A 17,945-nucleotide genomic window follows, 5' to 3' on the forward strand; every position below is an offset into this window, starting at 1 on the left:
ACCCAGCCTTCAATTCCAGACCCCTTCAATCCATCTCTGAGACCCAGACTTCATTTGCAGACCCACTCAATCCATGTCTGAGTCCCAGCCTCCATTCACTACTCTCCCAAACTAAATCTGAGGGCTCTGCTCCTTCTGTCTCTTGATTCTGATCCCTCTTCTGAAGTCCTGCCTCAATTTCCCAGTATCCAATCATTCTATGAGGTAGCTACTTATCCCACAAACCCTTATCTTAATACCAGGACCTCGACGTCAATTGTTGATGGGAATCAATTTGCAAAATGTGACAACTTGCTTGTTCTGTCTAGAATCTCTGGCCCCTTGCTCTTTGCTATGGAAAATACGTCACTCAAATTTATCTACTTTAAAGCGACCATGTTCTCTAAATCGAATTTATCATGCAGAAGTGTAACAAAATTACCAGGATAGAAAATCTATGTTTAACAGTGTAATGAGGTAAAGCATTTTCACCAACCTATGTTTTAACTAAAGCACAGATTCACTGAATGCAAAACAGATGCACTGCTGATAACTGTTGATTTGACATTGTACTATCAAAGTACACTCAGACTCAGTTTATAAATAACACAGGAACACTACTCAAGAACGTCAGTGTTTTGTATCACACTGCCTTAGTCTCTGTATTGGCTCAACATTGTGGAAACAAAATTAGTAACAGAAATGGAGCTGGCATTTGTTGTGTAAGCAGCAAAAACCTGGATTTTTCACAGGCCAATAGTTGTTCCACCGGTGTAGATGGGAGTTGTGTATGGGACCCTGCAGAATCCCCTTGTAGCACACTCCAAAGGAATTGCCTGGGAAATTGAATTTTACCACTGACCAATTCCTCTATGCCTGGAACCTGACAAAGTCTTCATGACAATTGGAAACATTGGATAGTTCCACTGAAGTCAAGTGGAATAATTACTTGGATAAAGGTGCACTATTAAATAGGTAATCAAGTCCTGCATAACTGTTAAACTGATGCCACATTTACTTCATGCAGCTGGATGTACAACTCTCTCAGACCTTTTACCATGACCCAATACGTTTCCCCACCGCCCCAGGACCCTCACCAGACACGTACTTCGCCAGATTCGACCCGAAACCCTGGCCCCCACTTCGTTGCCAGACCCGATCCTATCGACCCTAACACACCCTAAATGCTGCATCATTTTTCATTGGGACCTCACCCTCTCCCCAGCCCGTACCCTACTAATCTGGCACCTACCTGACCCCAAGCTTCCAGTTACCTGCCACTTTAGCACACCACTGTGTTCCCTGGCCAACCTCCCTGTCTCAGGCTAGCTGGAGTGCTCCAGTGAAGCTCAGTGTGAGCTAGAGGAATAATACCCTATTTTCCACCTGGGAATATTGCAGCCCTCAGGACTCAATGTTGAGTTTAACAATTTCACAACGCGATCACTTTTCCTTCGCATTTGTTTCCTACCCCACACCCTCAAATGCTGCTCTTCCCCCTGCACAGTAAATCCATTTTCAACGATTCACAATTCCCATTTAGCATTTACCTCCCTCCTGCTTATCATCACTGTTCCCTTCGTTTACTTCTCCTTTCTCCTGTCTCTATGGACATTGTTGTCATCCATTCGACTCACTACTTCCTCTCCCCTCTAAAATCCCACCTCTCAATATCAGCACCAGCCATTCCCCAGCCATTTCAGTTCTGATGAAGGGTCACTGGAATCAAAACATTAATTCTGTTCTTCATATCTGGTCAGCATGGACGAGTTGGACCGAAGAGTCTGTTTCCATACTGTACATCCCTATGATTCTATAACACTCCACAGATGCTGTCAGACCTGTTGAGTTTCTCCAACACTCTGTTTATGACTCAAAGCTTGTGTTTACGTATATTCCATTCATTCAGTCCCACAGCAATGGCAATAACAATGCCACCCCCTTTCTGATGATAGTAAAGTTAACAATAATAAAGCCGTTCTGAGTATTTCTGTCTGATTCTTTTCTTATTGTTATTTGAACATGCAACAGTCACCTTTATTCAAGGACTGACACTGCATACTCTGAGTGGTACCCCACCTATACTTGAATATAATCCAACAGGAGTTTTTAAAACTTAGTACACTTATTTGTGGTATGATGCTGCTTGGCCTGCTGTGTTCATCCAGCCCTGCACCTTGTTGACACTTATTTGTGGGATGACTTTTGTAAATTGGGTGCATCTTCCAGAACATTACTAGCTTGAGGACTCAATAAAGCATCTGGGGGATGTCAATAGAGAATAGAGACGTACATTCATTCCGTATAATGTCAATCAATTATTTCTTCTGTTTGGTCAGTACAGTTCTTGTTTTCCATATGTGCTATCCATCGTTCCAAGATCAGATTCCATAGTCAGCTAGCCATGGCTCTCATTGTTGGCCCTGGTGACAGGATGAGTTTGATTTTCCATCCATTAATCTAAATTGATAGGAAATGTAGGCCTGAAATTTCTTAACTTATGCGACTTAGAAGTGTCAGTCCATGCTGGGAGAAGTCGGTTATGAAGTCTGCACTTTAAGATGTTAATATTGGATTGTATAGCACCTACATTTTTGGTGCAATGGGTACTTTTACAGATACAAAGTGGCAGTTGCATCATGCATATATGGTGCTATCCCTGACAGGTACCATTTTAGGCAGATCATCAGTATGGACACAAGGATCGGGTGCAAGAAATAGACTGAGTAGGCAGATTATGGAACACAGATTTGATTCCAGTGACGCCATTTTTGAGTTCAGTGCCACAGCCACTGTCCTCTTGCATGGCTGAGCCTGCATTCAGCAGTTAAAAGCACTTCCCTATCTAATGGGAAGATCCAACATTTTCACCTTAGTTTCTTCTTGGTTTCTACTACTAATGCTGAGTTAGTCAATATGTTTTGTGGTTTGTACTGCTTCTTAGTGTTGGTGAAATCCATACAAATGGGGTGGCCCTTTCTTGGGGATTAGAATGAACCCACTGGTAATGTTTAATTGTATTTTCTATCTCGAGACTTTTTGAATCTCACTGCAATGCAGGGTCCTTGATAGTACTCAATCCTCTTGAAGCTACAATGCAGTGGTATTTCTGTTGTTGGTAACCTTAAACTGAGATACTATCTATCATCTCAGACAATGTGTGAAGAATGTTAGACAGTACCACATTTCCACATTAATGTGATGTGCTTGGAAACTAATGGGAAACCTCACATCAAAGTGCAGAAAGTCCAGGAGAATTCTCCTGGTCTCTTAACCGGTATTTATCCTGCAGCCTACGTCGCTGAAAATGGATAGGCTCATTTGCTGCATGTGGAACCTTGTGGTGCATCCCTACATTTCAACAGTGAGTACTTCAAAAGTGCTTCATTGCCTTCTAGCTATGGAAGATGTGATATTGTAATACACATGCAATCTTGTTTTTCACTTCTGTAATCTGTTTTCACGCCATCAGCAGATTTCCAACTAATTAATATATTTAAAGATCAATGTTCCCATGTTTGAACCCAGTGACACCCTCTTGTATCTCCTTAACTTTATGAAAGATCCTCTTTTCCATTATGGCTGAGCTATAGATCTTTATGTATGTGGTACCTTACCTTGTCAATACTTGCAACTGTGGAACCTTGTCTGAAGAACACTACATACTAAATAGTAATTTTAATTGGGTTCTGTCTTCAGTCGTGAATGATCCCCATTTTCTCAATGTGTCCTGAATATGAATTACCAACCTTGATTGTGTGGGAAAAGAAATCTATCAACAAATGTTTTGTGGAAAATTCAACCATTTACTAAGCAATCATTTTTTTTAGATTTCCCCTTTTTTAAAACAGAGTGGTATGATTAACAGTTTCCTTGAACTCAGAAATTGCTTTTCAATGTATTGAGTGGAGAAATATATTAGTTGCAGCTTTGTTTCCCCTCCTCCCCCCTCACCAGGTGGCTAAAAGAATGTACAGTTTGGGCTGCTATGAGATTTCACTGGGAGACACAACTGGTGTAGGAACTCCTGGAAATGTGAAGAAAATGCTGGAAGCAGTGATGAAAGAAATCCCTAAAAGTGCCCTTGCCGTTCATTGCCATGATACATATGGCCAGGCTCTCGCTAACGTCTTTGTAGCATTACAGGTAAACCCAGTTTTATTTTGTAAGTTATTCAGGCAGCCATAAGGATTAAAATGAGGATTATCATCATGCCAGGAACTGTTAGTGCGTGAGGAGAAACAATTTGAGTAATTGCTGTTGTTGGTGCTAACCCTCCTTGAGGATGAATTATTTTCATCAGAGCGTGAAGTAAATACAGAATGAATGATGTGATGTATATATTTAAATGTGAAATAGGTGACCAACTACTGCAAAAACAACTCCAAATTTTAAAACTCTCCAGGGATTTTACAATGCTGTTGTATCCTGTCATTACTTTGTATTCTTTCACTCATGAATGGCTTTGTTTTTATGTCTCCTGAACGTTTTTTTTTCAAGGAGGTATACTTCAATGTTATATTACTTCATGGAGGCTTCTATAGCTGATCAGCCTTTAATTTAATCCAGCAATGGTGTTGAGCTTTTGTCCTGTGGGAGGATATGAATATAGAGACATATGTTTCACCAGGTTAATCCATACTGCTCATGAACCTCTGATCTCCTTTCAAGCTCTGTCCAAGGTGCTGTGCCACATTCCCTGGAGAGGCCAGTTCTATTGTATTCATTGAATTGGCTCCTTGTGCCATTTTCCATTTGTTTAGGATGGGACCTTACTATGCACCCTGCTCATCATTCACTTATGAGCTGTCATAGTTGTGAAATTCATTTCTCAAAGTACCAGTAAACCTTCTAGTATCTAAAAAAAATGAAATATGATTTACAGGCTCTGAAATCTGATTGCAGTCACCTTCAGATTACACCACATCAGACAGTGCCATTGCAAGCAGCATAAAATATCCATGCTGCCTGCTGACCCAAACAGTTAACATGTGTAGCTAGTACTGTTCATTAGCTGTTTACACCTCAGGGATGTCAGTAGCATCCATGATGGTACTCAACAGCAGCCAACAGCTCGTAAAGGGCATTCTAGCTGAAGCAGTAAGTTATGGAGAAATGGCCGAAGCGAGTGTGCCCCAGAGTTTGACAGTGTTGCCTTAGAGACCTTGACACAGGAAACAAAGAAGAGCAGAGCCTTTTATTTACTCCAGGTAGCAAGAAACCCTCCAGGCATCTATTCAGGAGGAGCAGGTGAAAGGAGATGTCCGAGGATGTTCATTCCAGGTCAATAGCCCTGGAACCATAGCTGCAATGCTAGAAAATACTTAACAATCGAGCTGGAGATGTGTAGGTAATGGGGCTGTTCTCATACTTTCTGCTCACAATCTCATTTCATACAACAGCACTGCCCTTCCTCACTACCCTGCACTGCCCTGCAATCACTGCAGTACACTTCACTAAACCTACTTCTCGTGCTCAGACACTCAGCGCTCACTTAACCCTCAACTCGCATCTCACATAGATGCACTGTCAGCTAATTCACCATGACATTTATCTTCTTCCAACTCCTCACAAGACTCAGGCTACTGAGTTGGATGATCAATCGTGATCATATTGAATAGTGGAGCAGGCTTGATGAGACGAATGGCCTAGTCCTGCTCCTATTTTCTATTGTTTTTATACCTCTCTCACTGTCACACTTCACTGTTTTTTTGCAGGAGCAGACCACAAACAACATCAGATGACAGTCTGTCACAGCAGAGGAACAGTCTGTGTGTACAGCCTCTTCCCCTTGAAGAGGACATCCTGACAATCATAGTGAGGGGCAGCTTGGAGGCTGTGGTCATAGCTTATACTGAAGGAAACATCACACAGGATTTCTTTATACACAATCCACTTTCTCACTTCTGATTTCTTCCTCATCTCTCATAGTCTGAATAAAAAGCTGCAGATCCTGTCGATATCCACTTCTCTCTCTATCTTTCCACTCAATTCAGAAGCTAACTCTGGTCCGTTTCTTACATTCTAGCTGCTGAAAATGACAATGCCCCTCAGCCAGTGACGAATTAGGAAATCAATATTCCTGAAGATCATTGTATCTGACCGAGAAAACACCAGTTCTGATATTCACACCATAGGGACTTTCGAAACAGTACGATTACCAGGGTGGGGAGTCCAGAACTAGAGAACATAGGTTTAAGGTGAGAGAGGAAAGATTTAAAAGGGACCTGAGGGGCAACTTTTTCATGCAGAGTGTGGTGCGTCTATGGAATGAGCTGTCAGAGAAAGTGGTCATTTTGGTACAATTACAACATTTAAAAGGCATTTGAATGGGTACGTGAATAGGAAAGGTTTGGAGGGACATGGGCCAAATGCTAGCAAATGGGACTACATTAATTGAAGGTTATCTGGCCGGCGTGGGTGCATTGGACCAAAGGATCTGTTTCTGTGCAGTACAACTCTACAACTGTATAAGTGCAGGGTGGCACAGATGGCTGGCACAGGGATGAAAGAGTCATGTCTGCTGCCTGGCTAGTTAGCACAGATTTGAATGGTACATTCAATGGCTGTTGTCACAAACCAGCTGTGCATTGAGGAATTACCCCAGTAGATAATCTTTCTTTTAGAATGATACTGGCTGGGCCAGTGTTTATTGCCCATTTCTAATTGCCTAGAAGAGTCACTCACTTGGCAGTAGGTCCAGAGTCACATGTAGGCCAGACCATGTAAAGATGGAAGTTACACCCGTAAAGGGCATTACCAAACCAGATAGGTTTTTCCCAAAAATTGACATTAAGCATCATTAGAGTCTTAATTCCAGATTTTTATTGATTCAAAATTCTACCGTTTACCATGGTGAGATCTGAACCAGGAATCCAGGATATTACCTGAGTTTCTGGATTAATAGAGAAGCAATTGTATCAATGGCCATCACCTCCACTTGGTCTGATAATGTGAAAATACACATGGCCAAATATGTGCAAGGGATATACCAGGACAATGTGGAATATGTCAGCAAGAAGATCCGGATCCATGTTTGTATAAAATAGAGAGTTTATAAGTCAGGCAGTGCTCTTCCTGTTTATTTTATTGGTGATGTTGAAATCCTGCTTAAACCAGGTGATGTGTGGTTATATTTCATGGTCACTGAGCCTGGAGAATTAATTCTGGAGGCATAACTATCCCTATTGTTAGAAGTGAGTATGTCCTCTGACTCACCACAAGCCAAATCACAAGAGATGTATTAGTGGAGGTGTCAGGCCATTAGAATATTATATACTTCATAATAATTCAATGTCACTGATTGTTTATTCATTCCTTAAGTTACCACTGTATAAAACTCCATGGTGGGCCAATAGTTCACCACCTGTCAAATAAATATTTGGATTCCAGGTCTATATTGCAGCTGATAAGAATTTCAAGTTAACTATGTAGCTGACTAATGTTTAGACATATTGAGACCGATCGCTAGTTTGCAGTTGTTATTGAGGGTCAGACCTAATATGAGACACAATTAACAAAATATGCAGTACAGTTGTTTCAATGATGGATTTCCCACATGCATGCAAAATTGCTGAGTGTAGAACGGTGTAGCTATTAGATCTGTCTTTACCAGCACCCCCAAGTTATGGGAAGGGAGGAGATGAGACATTTAAGCATGCAAGATGTTACGGCTATATTGACATTTTTTATGCATCATTAAGATTCAGTAAGGACAGGGGTAGGGGCGTTTCAACAGTCGTTAGACTTTGGCACGTATTGGCAAGAAGGGCAGGGAATACTGGAAGCTTGCTCTTTCTAAAAAATACAAATCTGTTAACTCAGAGCAGCGTTGGTGCTGTTGCAGTAAAGTTTCTAACTCAAGTTTTTTTTCATTAATGGACAGAAGTGTGGTGTTTAGAGGCTTTTGTGTAAAAATATGAAAAAGATTCTTGCGTTTTTAAAAATTCATTCATGGCATGGGTCTATATCTGGTTCAGTCATCAATTATTTTCTTGACCTCATTGTTCTTGAGGAAGTGGTGGTGAGTTGCTTTCATAGACCAATACAATCCATGTGGTTTAAGTGCACCCACAGCACTGTTAGGGAGGGAGTTTGACGCAGTTATGATGAAGAATCACCACATATTTTAAAGTCAGGATGCTCTTTGGTTTGGAGCAGAACTTGCAGGTGGTGGTGTTCCCAAGTATCTGCTGCCCTTATCTTTCTAGATTGTAGAGTCGCGGATTTGGAAGGTGCGGTTGATAGTCTCTTGGGATATGGCTGCATTGTGTACTGTAGATGTTACACATGACCTCCAGTGTGTACTGGTGATGGAAGGAGTGAATGCTTAAGATGGTAAGGGAGTGGCAAATAAGTGGCTCTTTGTCCTGGGTGATCTTGAGTTTCTTGAGTGTTGGAGCTGCACTCATCCAGGCAAATGGGGAGTGTTCCATCTTAGTCCTGACTTGTGTCTAGATGGCAGACAGGGAGTCAGGTAAATTACTCACGAGAAAACACATCTGTCCTGCTATTGGAGCCACAGTATTAATGTTGGATGGTTCAATTAGGTTTCTGGTCAATGATGATCTCCAGAGTGTTGAAGCAAGAGGATTGGCAATAGTAATTTACTGAATGTCAAATGGATGGCTGGAATTTCTTTTGCTGGAGATATTCATTGCCTAGCACTAAAATGACAAGAAGCATTTGTGGCATATATCAGTCTCAGCCAGAACTTTGACCGGGCCTCGCTTGCACATAAGCAGTTAGGCAATGATTGTTTCACGATTGGAGATACCGTGAATTGAAATGAACACTTTGTTATCAATGAAAATCCCTGCTTCTGACCACATGTTGTTCGGAAGGTCATTGCTAAATCAGCTGATGAGGGTTGGGTCTCAGAGGCTTGAGCAGAAAAGGCTTCATTTTGATCATTTATCTTATGACCTAAACAGTTCTATCTTGGGGCTGAGATGATTGGTTTCCAACAAGCACAACTATCTAACAATCTTCCTTTGTGCTAGGTATGACTCCTGCCAGTGCAATAGTCCTACTGTTTACCCTTGATTTCAATCTATTAGATTTGCTTGATACCAGATTCAGTCAAATGTTGCCTTGTTGACAAGGGCAATAACTCTTGTGTCATTTCTTGAATTCAGGTCTTTTGTCCTTTCTGCATCAAAGCTATTGTGAGATCTAGAGTTGGGTAATCTTTACAGAACCCAAACTGAGCAAGTGAGTAAGTGTTTCTTGATGGCACTGTTTACATGACGCTCTGCCATCTTTCTCATCATTAGGAATTGACCAATAAGTAATTTTGGCCATATCAGATTTCTTTTGCCTTTTGTGGGCATGACCTACTTTGTCCATTTTTAACTTTGTCCGGTCTTGTAGCTGTACTGAAACAGCTAGAGCACAAATCTTTCATGGGATTTCATAGGCTCCAGGGTCAGTGTTGAGGAATAGTCCCTCATTACAGTATATCACTGTACCACCACCTCTGTCAGTAGGGCAGAACATAACTGGGAATAGGGATCATGCTAACACTGTCTGCGACATGAATTGTAAGTTTTAAAGGCCTGCGTCTGACTTACCTCACTGTCGTTTGACTAGCGTGACAAGGTGGCACCGTGGTTAAAACTGCTGCCTCACAGCGCCTGGGTTCGGTCCCACCCTCGGGTCCCACCCTCGGGTGACTGTCTGTGTGGAGTTTGCACATTCTCCCTCTGTATGCGTGAGTTTCCTCTGGATGCTCTGGTTTCTTCCCACAGTCCAAACATGTGTAAGTTAGGTGGGTTAGCCATAGGAAATGCAGGGCTGCAGGGCTAGGGTGGGGTGCTGGGTCTGAGTGGGGTGGTCTTCAGAGGGTCAGTGTGAACTTGATGGGCTGCATGGCTTCTTTCTGCACTGCAGGAATTCTGTGATTCTAGCTTTTGAGATTTCTCTCCCTCTCAAACTTGATAGCAGTCCCCAGATGCTAGTAAGGAGGAGTCTGCTGAGTTAACAGGGCTGGGTGTGCCATTGTCATGGCTGGTGCCTGGATAGATGCTGGGTTGTCTGTTTGGCTTTATTCTCATGTTTATGTACAGTACTGTGGCTTGCTCATCCATTTCAACAGGTGGTTAAGAGTCAACCATATTGCTGTGGGTCTGAAGTAACATGTTGACCAGACTGAGTAAGGATGGCAGATTCTCTTCACTAAAGAACGTTGGTGAAGTGGGTGGGCTTTTGTAACTTTCTATAATTTCAGTGTCACCATTACTTTTGATTTGAGGAAAAAGATTTCATTTTAAATTAAGTGAAGGTGGTAACTGAAGTTGGTGCAACTTCAGTAGCATCCTCATTTGGTAAAATGAGCTTCTTAGTCTCTCAAGTGTCTGATACGTAAAGTTAAATGTTTTCTATTGGAACATTATTAGTTGCAAATTGAGAAAAGAGTTTTTTTTTTGGACAGCATCTGTTTTGTTCCATTCAGAAAAAAATAAACTCATGCAAATAGGTATTTGAAAGTCTATAGTCAGAAGTGGGAAAAAATGTCATTTAAAAAGAATAGGCCTTGTAATGAACTCGTGGCTTAAATTGCCATTTTCTTTGTGAGGTTTTTGTGTATCGTTCACAGCTTCTCTGCCCTGAGAGTGAAACAGTGTTTTTCAGGAGATTTTGTTGATGTGACAGATTTAAACAAAGGTTCACCTATTCAGTGTCTGTGAGCATGACAGCTCAATGTCATTCACACTGCATTCCTGTTCAGAGTAAAATAGACCCTTAAGGGCTTCTGTTTTATCTAACTGTAAGCTGTTGAACTATATGATGAGCCTGTGCCAGGCTGTCAGAAAAGGATCCTTTCATTGTGCCTTTACAAAAGAAACATATGATAATAGAATAGGAGAAACAAAACTGAGCACTGAAAGCTTTTGGTTGGAGTGAATAGCAGCCCAAACCTCCAGGCAGATTATATGTTTTTGTGGTGTGCTGGTATAAATGACATAGGATTTGAGAGAGATTCCAAAGGAGGGAATGTGAAAGGTTCACTGTGTAAAGTATTAATGGATGTGATGATGTAACAGTCTCCATCTTCCCCGATCCTAGGCAGCCCACCCCAAGGGGAATTGGTGTTATGAGAAACTTGAAATTGCACAAAAGCTTTTCAGTATCACATAATCGATATCATTTACTGCCATGGCAGAGGGAGTTCTGTTCTACTGGCAATGGGAGGACCCAGACATTCTACAGCAAGAACCGGGTGAAAACAAATGTATGACGTGGAGGTTGAACCCCCCCACCCCGTCCCCCGATAACTAAAACCAAAACACCCAGAGAGGTTCACCTCGCCTCATAGTCTGTTAAAAGAAGTGTGAAAAGTGGTATAACCTGCCTCTCACCTCCCAATATGTGTAAAGGAGTGGTTAAATGGAATGAAATCCTTTCACTCACTCTATAATCAACAATTAACAATTTATTTATCAAACTTTAACACTGGGCAAATTAACAGAACTACTGTCAAACTGAGCAATTGCTCCTTAACTACTAACTAATCCCGAATCAAGCAAAATTCTAATGGTTTGCTGTTCCAATAAATATAAGCCCCAATCATACAAACCAAAATAATAATAAAATAAATTAAAACTTAATCTCTTGAAATTATAGCCAGGATACATCTCCTAGAATGCTCCGTGGCCCCTACGTTGTTAAACCAGAAGCACTGGATCCAAACTCTAAAACCTCCATCACCACCATAGCTGACATCATTGTCAGTTCAGAACTTTTCCTTTGCGCTCTCTATAGCTTGTTATGACAGGGCACTTAACCCTTTCAATCCCCACCCCCCCAACCCCCCGCCTTCCTTTCTATTCCCTGCTTTCCAGTGACAGTACTGGAAATGTGGAGCGTTCTTCATGGAATGGAGGTGAGCAGCCAGTTTAAATAATCAACAGTTGGTTTAGGGTCGATTTCCTGAGGCCCAGGAAGAGCCTGGCACTGGCAGAAGGTCCCCATGGTAGCCCAGGACAGGCTGCAGAGGTGCCTGTGAGCTGAGAAGGCTGACCCGCATCCCCAGTGGGGCTATGGAGGTACCTTGCTGCTCCTTAATTAAAAATACATGTCTTTGAGGGCACCTCCATGTCAAGGCTGTCCTTCCAGCACGGCCTAGCTCAGCTGCACCCCTCTCCCAGGTGAGCTTCTGACGTTCTGCAGATGTGGGCCCTTTGGTCAGGCCAGGAGCCTCTACATCTAGCCTGCTGTCCTTAAGTGGATGGTGAGCCAGGAGGTGGCTGATTAGGCTGTCCCTGTTGGAAGAAAACAGAGATGGGCCCACAGCTGGCAAATGTGGTATCAGACCTCGAACATCGTATTGATATCAGGGCCATGACACCCATTGGAAAGTTAGACCCATACAGCAGGAGACCATTCAGCCAGTAGAGTCCATACTACTCTCTACAGAGCAATTCAGTCAATCCTATTGGCTCACTGTGTCCCATTTCCTATAGATACTTTTCTCATCGACCTGTTCAGAGATGTTAGTAGACACCTATGAAGCAGGTAGGACTTGAAGCCAGGTGTCCTGGCCCAGAGGTAGGGACAGTATGCTCCACCCAATTTCTTAATTGCTTTTGCTTTTATCACCCATGTAGGGAGAGAATTCCAGGTCATTCCCACTCTCCATGAGGAAGAGATTACATCTTCCCTGTCTCTCTTACCTAAACCCTTAAATTGGTGTTTCCAAACCTTGTCCTGACAGCTAATGGGAATGGCTTTTCTTGTTTACTTTGTCTCAACCTGTCATAACATATATTAATATGTAGTCATTCACAGTATATAATCGCGATTAAATCAACCCTCAACCTCCAACCAGTGAAAACAACCCCAGCTTCTCCAACGTTGTAGCTGAAATCCCACATTCTGGTAAATCTCCTCCGCACTTTCTCATGAGCCTTCGCATCTTTCCCAAAGTTTGGTGATCGGAGTAGGTCACAATACATTAATTGTGTTTAGCTAGAACTCTATAAAGGTTCAGCAGAAGTTCTCTGCTTTTGTCTCAATATCTCTACTTTTGAACTCCAAGATCTTATGCTTTGCTGTCACTATTCTCAATCATCCAGCCACCTTCAAAAATCACATGAATCTAAAAGCCCTTCTGCCCCTGTACACTGTTTGGAGCTATTAAATCTATACTGCCTGTCCTCATTCTTTTTGCTAATATTCATCACTTCAGATTTCAATGTATTAAGCTCCATCTGACACTTGTCTGCCCATTCTACCAGTCTGTGTCCTATTGCAGTTAATTAGTAGTCTCACAGTTTGCCACACCTCCAAGTTTGCTATCATTGACAAATTTTGAAATGTTACTCTTGTTTTACGGTATCCAAGTGATTTAGATATATCAATATAATCAGTGGTCCTAGCATTGATATTTGAGGAACATCATTGTCTATTACCCTCGAGTATGATAAACAACCAGATAACACCAAACAAAAACTGAAAGAACTGCATGTGCTGTAAATCAGGAACAAAAACAGAAGTTGCTGGAAAAGCTGAGCAGGTCTGGCAGCATCTGTGAAGAGAAATTAGTGTTAATGTTTCGGGTCCGGTGACCCTTCCTCAGTACACTTTCTGAGGAAGGGTCACCGACCCCGAAACCTTAACTCTGATTTCTCTTAACAGATGCTGCCAGACCTGCTGAGCTTTTCTAACAACTTTTTTTGAACCAGATAACACTGTTGTCCAACCTTGTTCCAGGTTTCTTAATCCAAAGCTGACTTTGACCCTGCTATTCCAAGAGCCTTGATTTAATGAACCAGCCTTCTCTGTGCATAAACAATATCAACTGCATTCTCCTCATCAACCTGTGTTACTTCATCAAAAAAATCAGCTATATTGTATAATCTGGCTCCTACAAATTTGTGCTGGCTTCCCTAAATTAGCTTAAACTTTTCTGATAGCTTGTGGATGATTTTTTTGACCAATTATTGTTTCTAAAATGTTATCCAAAACTGATGTTAAACTGACCGGTCTGTACTTGTGAGGAGTATTCCTTGTCTGTTTTCCTGAATAAGGATGTCACATTTGTCACTCTCTGTTCCTCTGGCACCTCTCCTGTCTCGAGAAAAGGTTTGTAGACTATGGCAAGCTATTCTGCCATCTCCGTGCTTTATTTTCACCAGTAGTGGTGGGATAATTTAAATGTTATAAATGAATTAAATGCTGTATTATCTTGAAAAGTGATGCCAAAATAATGCCAGAGAGAGAGAGAAAGAGAATGAATGAGCCACCACAGCAGTGAATGCATTGCTGCAGCTCATGATGGGAAGCTGATGAAGTTGGAAAGGTATTTTAGAAGTTTAAGCAAAAGTGCAAATCGTAGCTATCACAGTGACCAAGTGGCATTATCAATGGACTGTTAATCCAGAGACCCAGGTAATTTCCTAGGGACCCGGTTCAAATCCCACCGTGGCAGATGATGGAATTTGAATTCAATATACAAAAAAAAAAATCTGCAAATAAGAGTCTAACAATACCATAAACACATTGTTGATTGTTGTAAAAACCCATCAGGTTCACTGAGGTCCTTTAGGGAAGGAAACTGCCATCCTTACCTGGCCCTGGTGTGGCCTACATGTTACTCCCCCATAGCAATGTGATTGACCCTTAACTTCTGGGCAATTGGGGATGGGCAAAAAATGCCAGCCTAGCCAGTGACGCCCACATCCCATAAATTAATTTAAGAAAAGGCATGGGTCAGCTACATCCTTTCGTAGGCAGGAGAGAAGAGTTAAATTTGTTTTAATAGCTGGCAGCTGAGTGAACATGGGAGCAAAAACACAAGGCAGAATGTTTGAAGAATTCAACACACATCTCCAGCCAAAGTCAAATGGTTGTATTGACCAACATGAGGCAAGAATTGGATGAGCCTGTTGACCATTTCATGAGAAGATTGAAAAACACAGCCAGAAACATAACCGTAAGGATACAGGTGGCAGCAGGCTGCTCAATCAGGCTGTAGGCACTGCCAGAGCACGTGGAGAATGAGTAGTCATGGAACCCAGATGGCTAACTTTCCAAAAAGTCAAAAGAAAGACAGTATGATCAATGCAGCAAGAAGAATGCACTCCAGAGACAACAAAATGTGTGCAAGAACTGCGGGCTATAATGAGAGTTCACAGAGAGAGGATATGGATCAAGCTGGAGAGGAGTGAAAAGCTCAAACACTAGGATAAGATAAACAAGTCAAAGGAAGATGATAAACAAGCTATCAATGACAGAACAACAGAGTGAAATTGACCAAATTATCCATACTGGAAGTTGGTGATGAGTTTGAGAACAATCCAGAATTGCACAACTGCATGAAATTTGCGTTTGTGACCGTTCCTGGAGAAAAGAAATTCACACAACCTTCCCAATCAGGAAGAGGCTGAGATGTAAACCACAACCATAAATCTGGAGCACAGAGTAAAATCATCCCACTCAGGCTCTCCTTCAGGTCTTTCCTGAAAATGTAAAAATAAATGAGTGAAAAAGAAAAGGTGATTTGAAACCAAGAAACATCTTGCTAACACATATGGAGGAACTGAGATTTTCAATGGCAAGGAACAACCCAAATCAGTTGGACATGCAAAAGAAAAGATGGTAACTGTATGTTCTCTGTAATTGGAGCAGATAGTCCTTCTATCTTGGGGATGAGGAGTTACAAATAGTTCCAGCTTACAAGATGAAGGATGGCGCACTGCGGGTTAAGGATATTACATCCATTGAAAGGTCCTTATTGACCAGAAGCAAGGGAGATCTGATACAAATGTGTCCCGATGTTTTGTCAAGATGATTGACTGTCTTGAAGATTTTGCTTTTCACATCACTATTGACCCAATGGTGAAGTCAGTGATCGCCTCCCATTAGTAACGTACACTATGAACTGAAAAGAGAGCTGGGAAGGGAGCTTCAAGAGATGTGAAAAAAAAGGTGGTCACCAGAGTCATCAAGCCTGCAGGTTTGATCAATTCCATTGTGGTGAGAGAGAAACCAAATGAGAGACTAAGAATTTGTCTTGAATCTAAAGATCTTATTCAAGCCTTAAGAAGTATCAGTACCCTATACTAACATGGACAGAGATCATGTTAACTGTGGCAAGCCTGGTGCCAGAAATGGCAACTGGGAAGTGAACCTTGACAAGGAATCTTCGCTGTTGACAACATTCAGCATACACTTTAGCCAGGACAGTTCCAGTTCCTACTTCTTGGCCTAAAAGTGAGTCAGAAAGCAAACAAGTCTTATCACAGATGTAAAGGGACAGTCGACATAGCCAATGGTATTCAGGTCAATGGTGCAGATTAAAAAGATGATAACCAACATCTATTTGAAGCTATGGATAAAAATCAGGAAAGTTGGGAAAAGCTAAACACAGGAAAAAGCATCGTAAAAATTACAGAATGCCACTTCTTTGGAATGGTTAACATACCTGACATTGTTTAGCCAAGTCTTGAATAGGTTACAGTCATTTCAAAAATGGAAACTCCAAGGGACAAATCAGAGTTGTTGTGCCTCCTTTGCTTGATTCAGTCCAAGTTTTTTTAATAACCACTGGAACACACCACAAACCTCTCGGAGCTAATGGAAGAAGAAGTTGATTTGTCAATGGACAGAATCACAAGAGGTGTTTCAGTGAAATCGATGAAGGAGTATGCAAGGGGACCTGTCTGTCAAACTTCAACAGAAACAAACCAGTTGCTCTGCTAATAGATGCTTCTGTAAAAAGACTTGGAGTAGCCCTGTTACAATAGGGAAAACTGACTGCATTCATATCCAAAGTTTTAACATCAGCTGAGACCAGAAATGCCAAACAGAAAGAGAGGTTTTTGCACTTGTCTGTGGACGTGAGAAATTCCATACATATCTCTGTGGAAGAAAGTTCCTAGGGGAGAGTTGTTATTGTATGCTAGAGTAGACCAATGAGAAGGATCTGTGCAGAATAAAGATCTTAAGATTCCACGGTCACACATCATCAAGATTGAATCCAGTAAGCAAATGAGAAACAATAGAGTGCATATTTGATCTACACCTGAGCTGGAAAAGCAGCAAACATCATCAAAAACACCAGCAATATCACTAACCGGCAAGACAACTTCAACTGTAACATGACTACACAATGCAATAGCAACGTCACTAGTAACAGACATTCACAACATCGAGCACAGTTCCAGAACCAACACATACAACATAACCTGTATGGCGTGTCAGCTCTCCCATGCCAAATCCATAAGATGGTGGCGCAACATCTACCATCTCAGTGATATCATGAATAATATTTTAAGAAACTAAGCTATAAAACATAGAACAATAAAAGGCGTTCAGTTCATTTATAAAAGCTGATTGTTAATCTTCTTTAGTTTAGCGAATGATTGGAAAGGAACAGATACAATAATAAATAGGACTTTTTTTTAATAGAAGGAACAATGTCATTTTGTTGTATTATTTGAAAAAAATAGGTACTAATTGTTATGTGAATGTACATCTGGCATGCTACATGTCGCTGCTGCATTATAGTCATGCACTCAGTAACAATATATTGAGTATAGTCCACCTGCCACACAAACAGCAGCAAGAAATACACTTAAAGCTCCAGATTTTGAGATTATTTCAACCTTACGGAAACCAATACATGTAAGCGTATAATTTTGATTGGACCTATATCCTATTATAAACCTTTCTAATCCTTACATTATTCATCCTTTAGCACAATATTACAAAAAATATCCCAACGTAATCAAAGATCTTGTTGCAAGACAGTGAGTTTCCCTAATGCTATCGGAAGACTGTAAGAACTTGCTGCATGAAAATAGGAAGAGAAAAGCTTATTAAAAATATATCAGCGATAGTAGGAACTACAGATGCTGGAGAATCTGAGATAACAAGGTGTAGAGCTGGATGAACACAGCAGGCCAAGCAGCATCATAGGAGTAGGAAGGCTGACGTTTCAGGCCTAGACCCTTCATCAGAAA

At 41.4% G+C, this 17,945-nt stretch overlaps 1 protein-coding gene across 1 annotated transcript in view; it reads left to right on the top strand.

Moving 5' to 3' along the window:
* The window catches only part of hmgcll1 (3-hydroxymethyl-3-methylglutaryl-CoA lyase-like 1), a 74,712-nt gene that overhangs the window by 45,072 nt on the left and 11,695 nt on the right, over positions 1-17,945 (top strand). Inside the window, exon 7 of the mRNA XM_048597096.1 lies at positions 3,937-4,125. Within this exon, the coding sequence (XP_048453053.1) occupies positions 3,937-4,125 (189 nt within the window). The remainder of the gene's footprint in view (positions 1-3,936; positions 4,126-17,945) is intronic.

Source organism: Rhincodon typus, chromosome 5, assembly GCF_021869965.1.
Source record: "Rhincodon typus isolate 14 chromosome 5, sRhiTyp1.1, whole genome shotgun sequence".
Lineage (NCBI taxonomy): Eukaryota > Metazoa > Chordata > Chondrichthyes > Orectolobiformes > Rhincodontidae > Rhincodon > Rhincodon typus.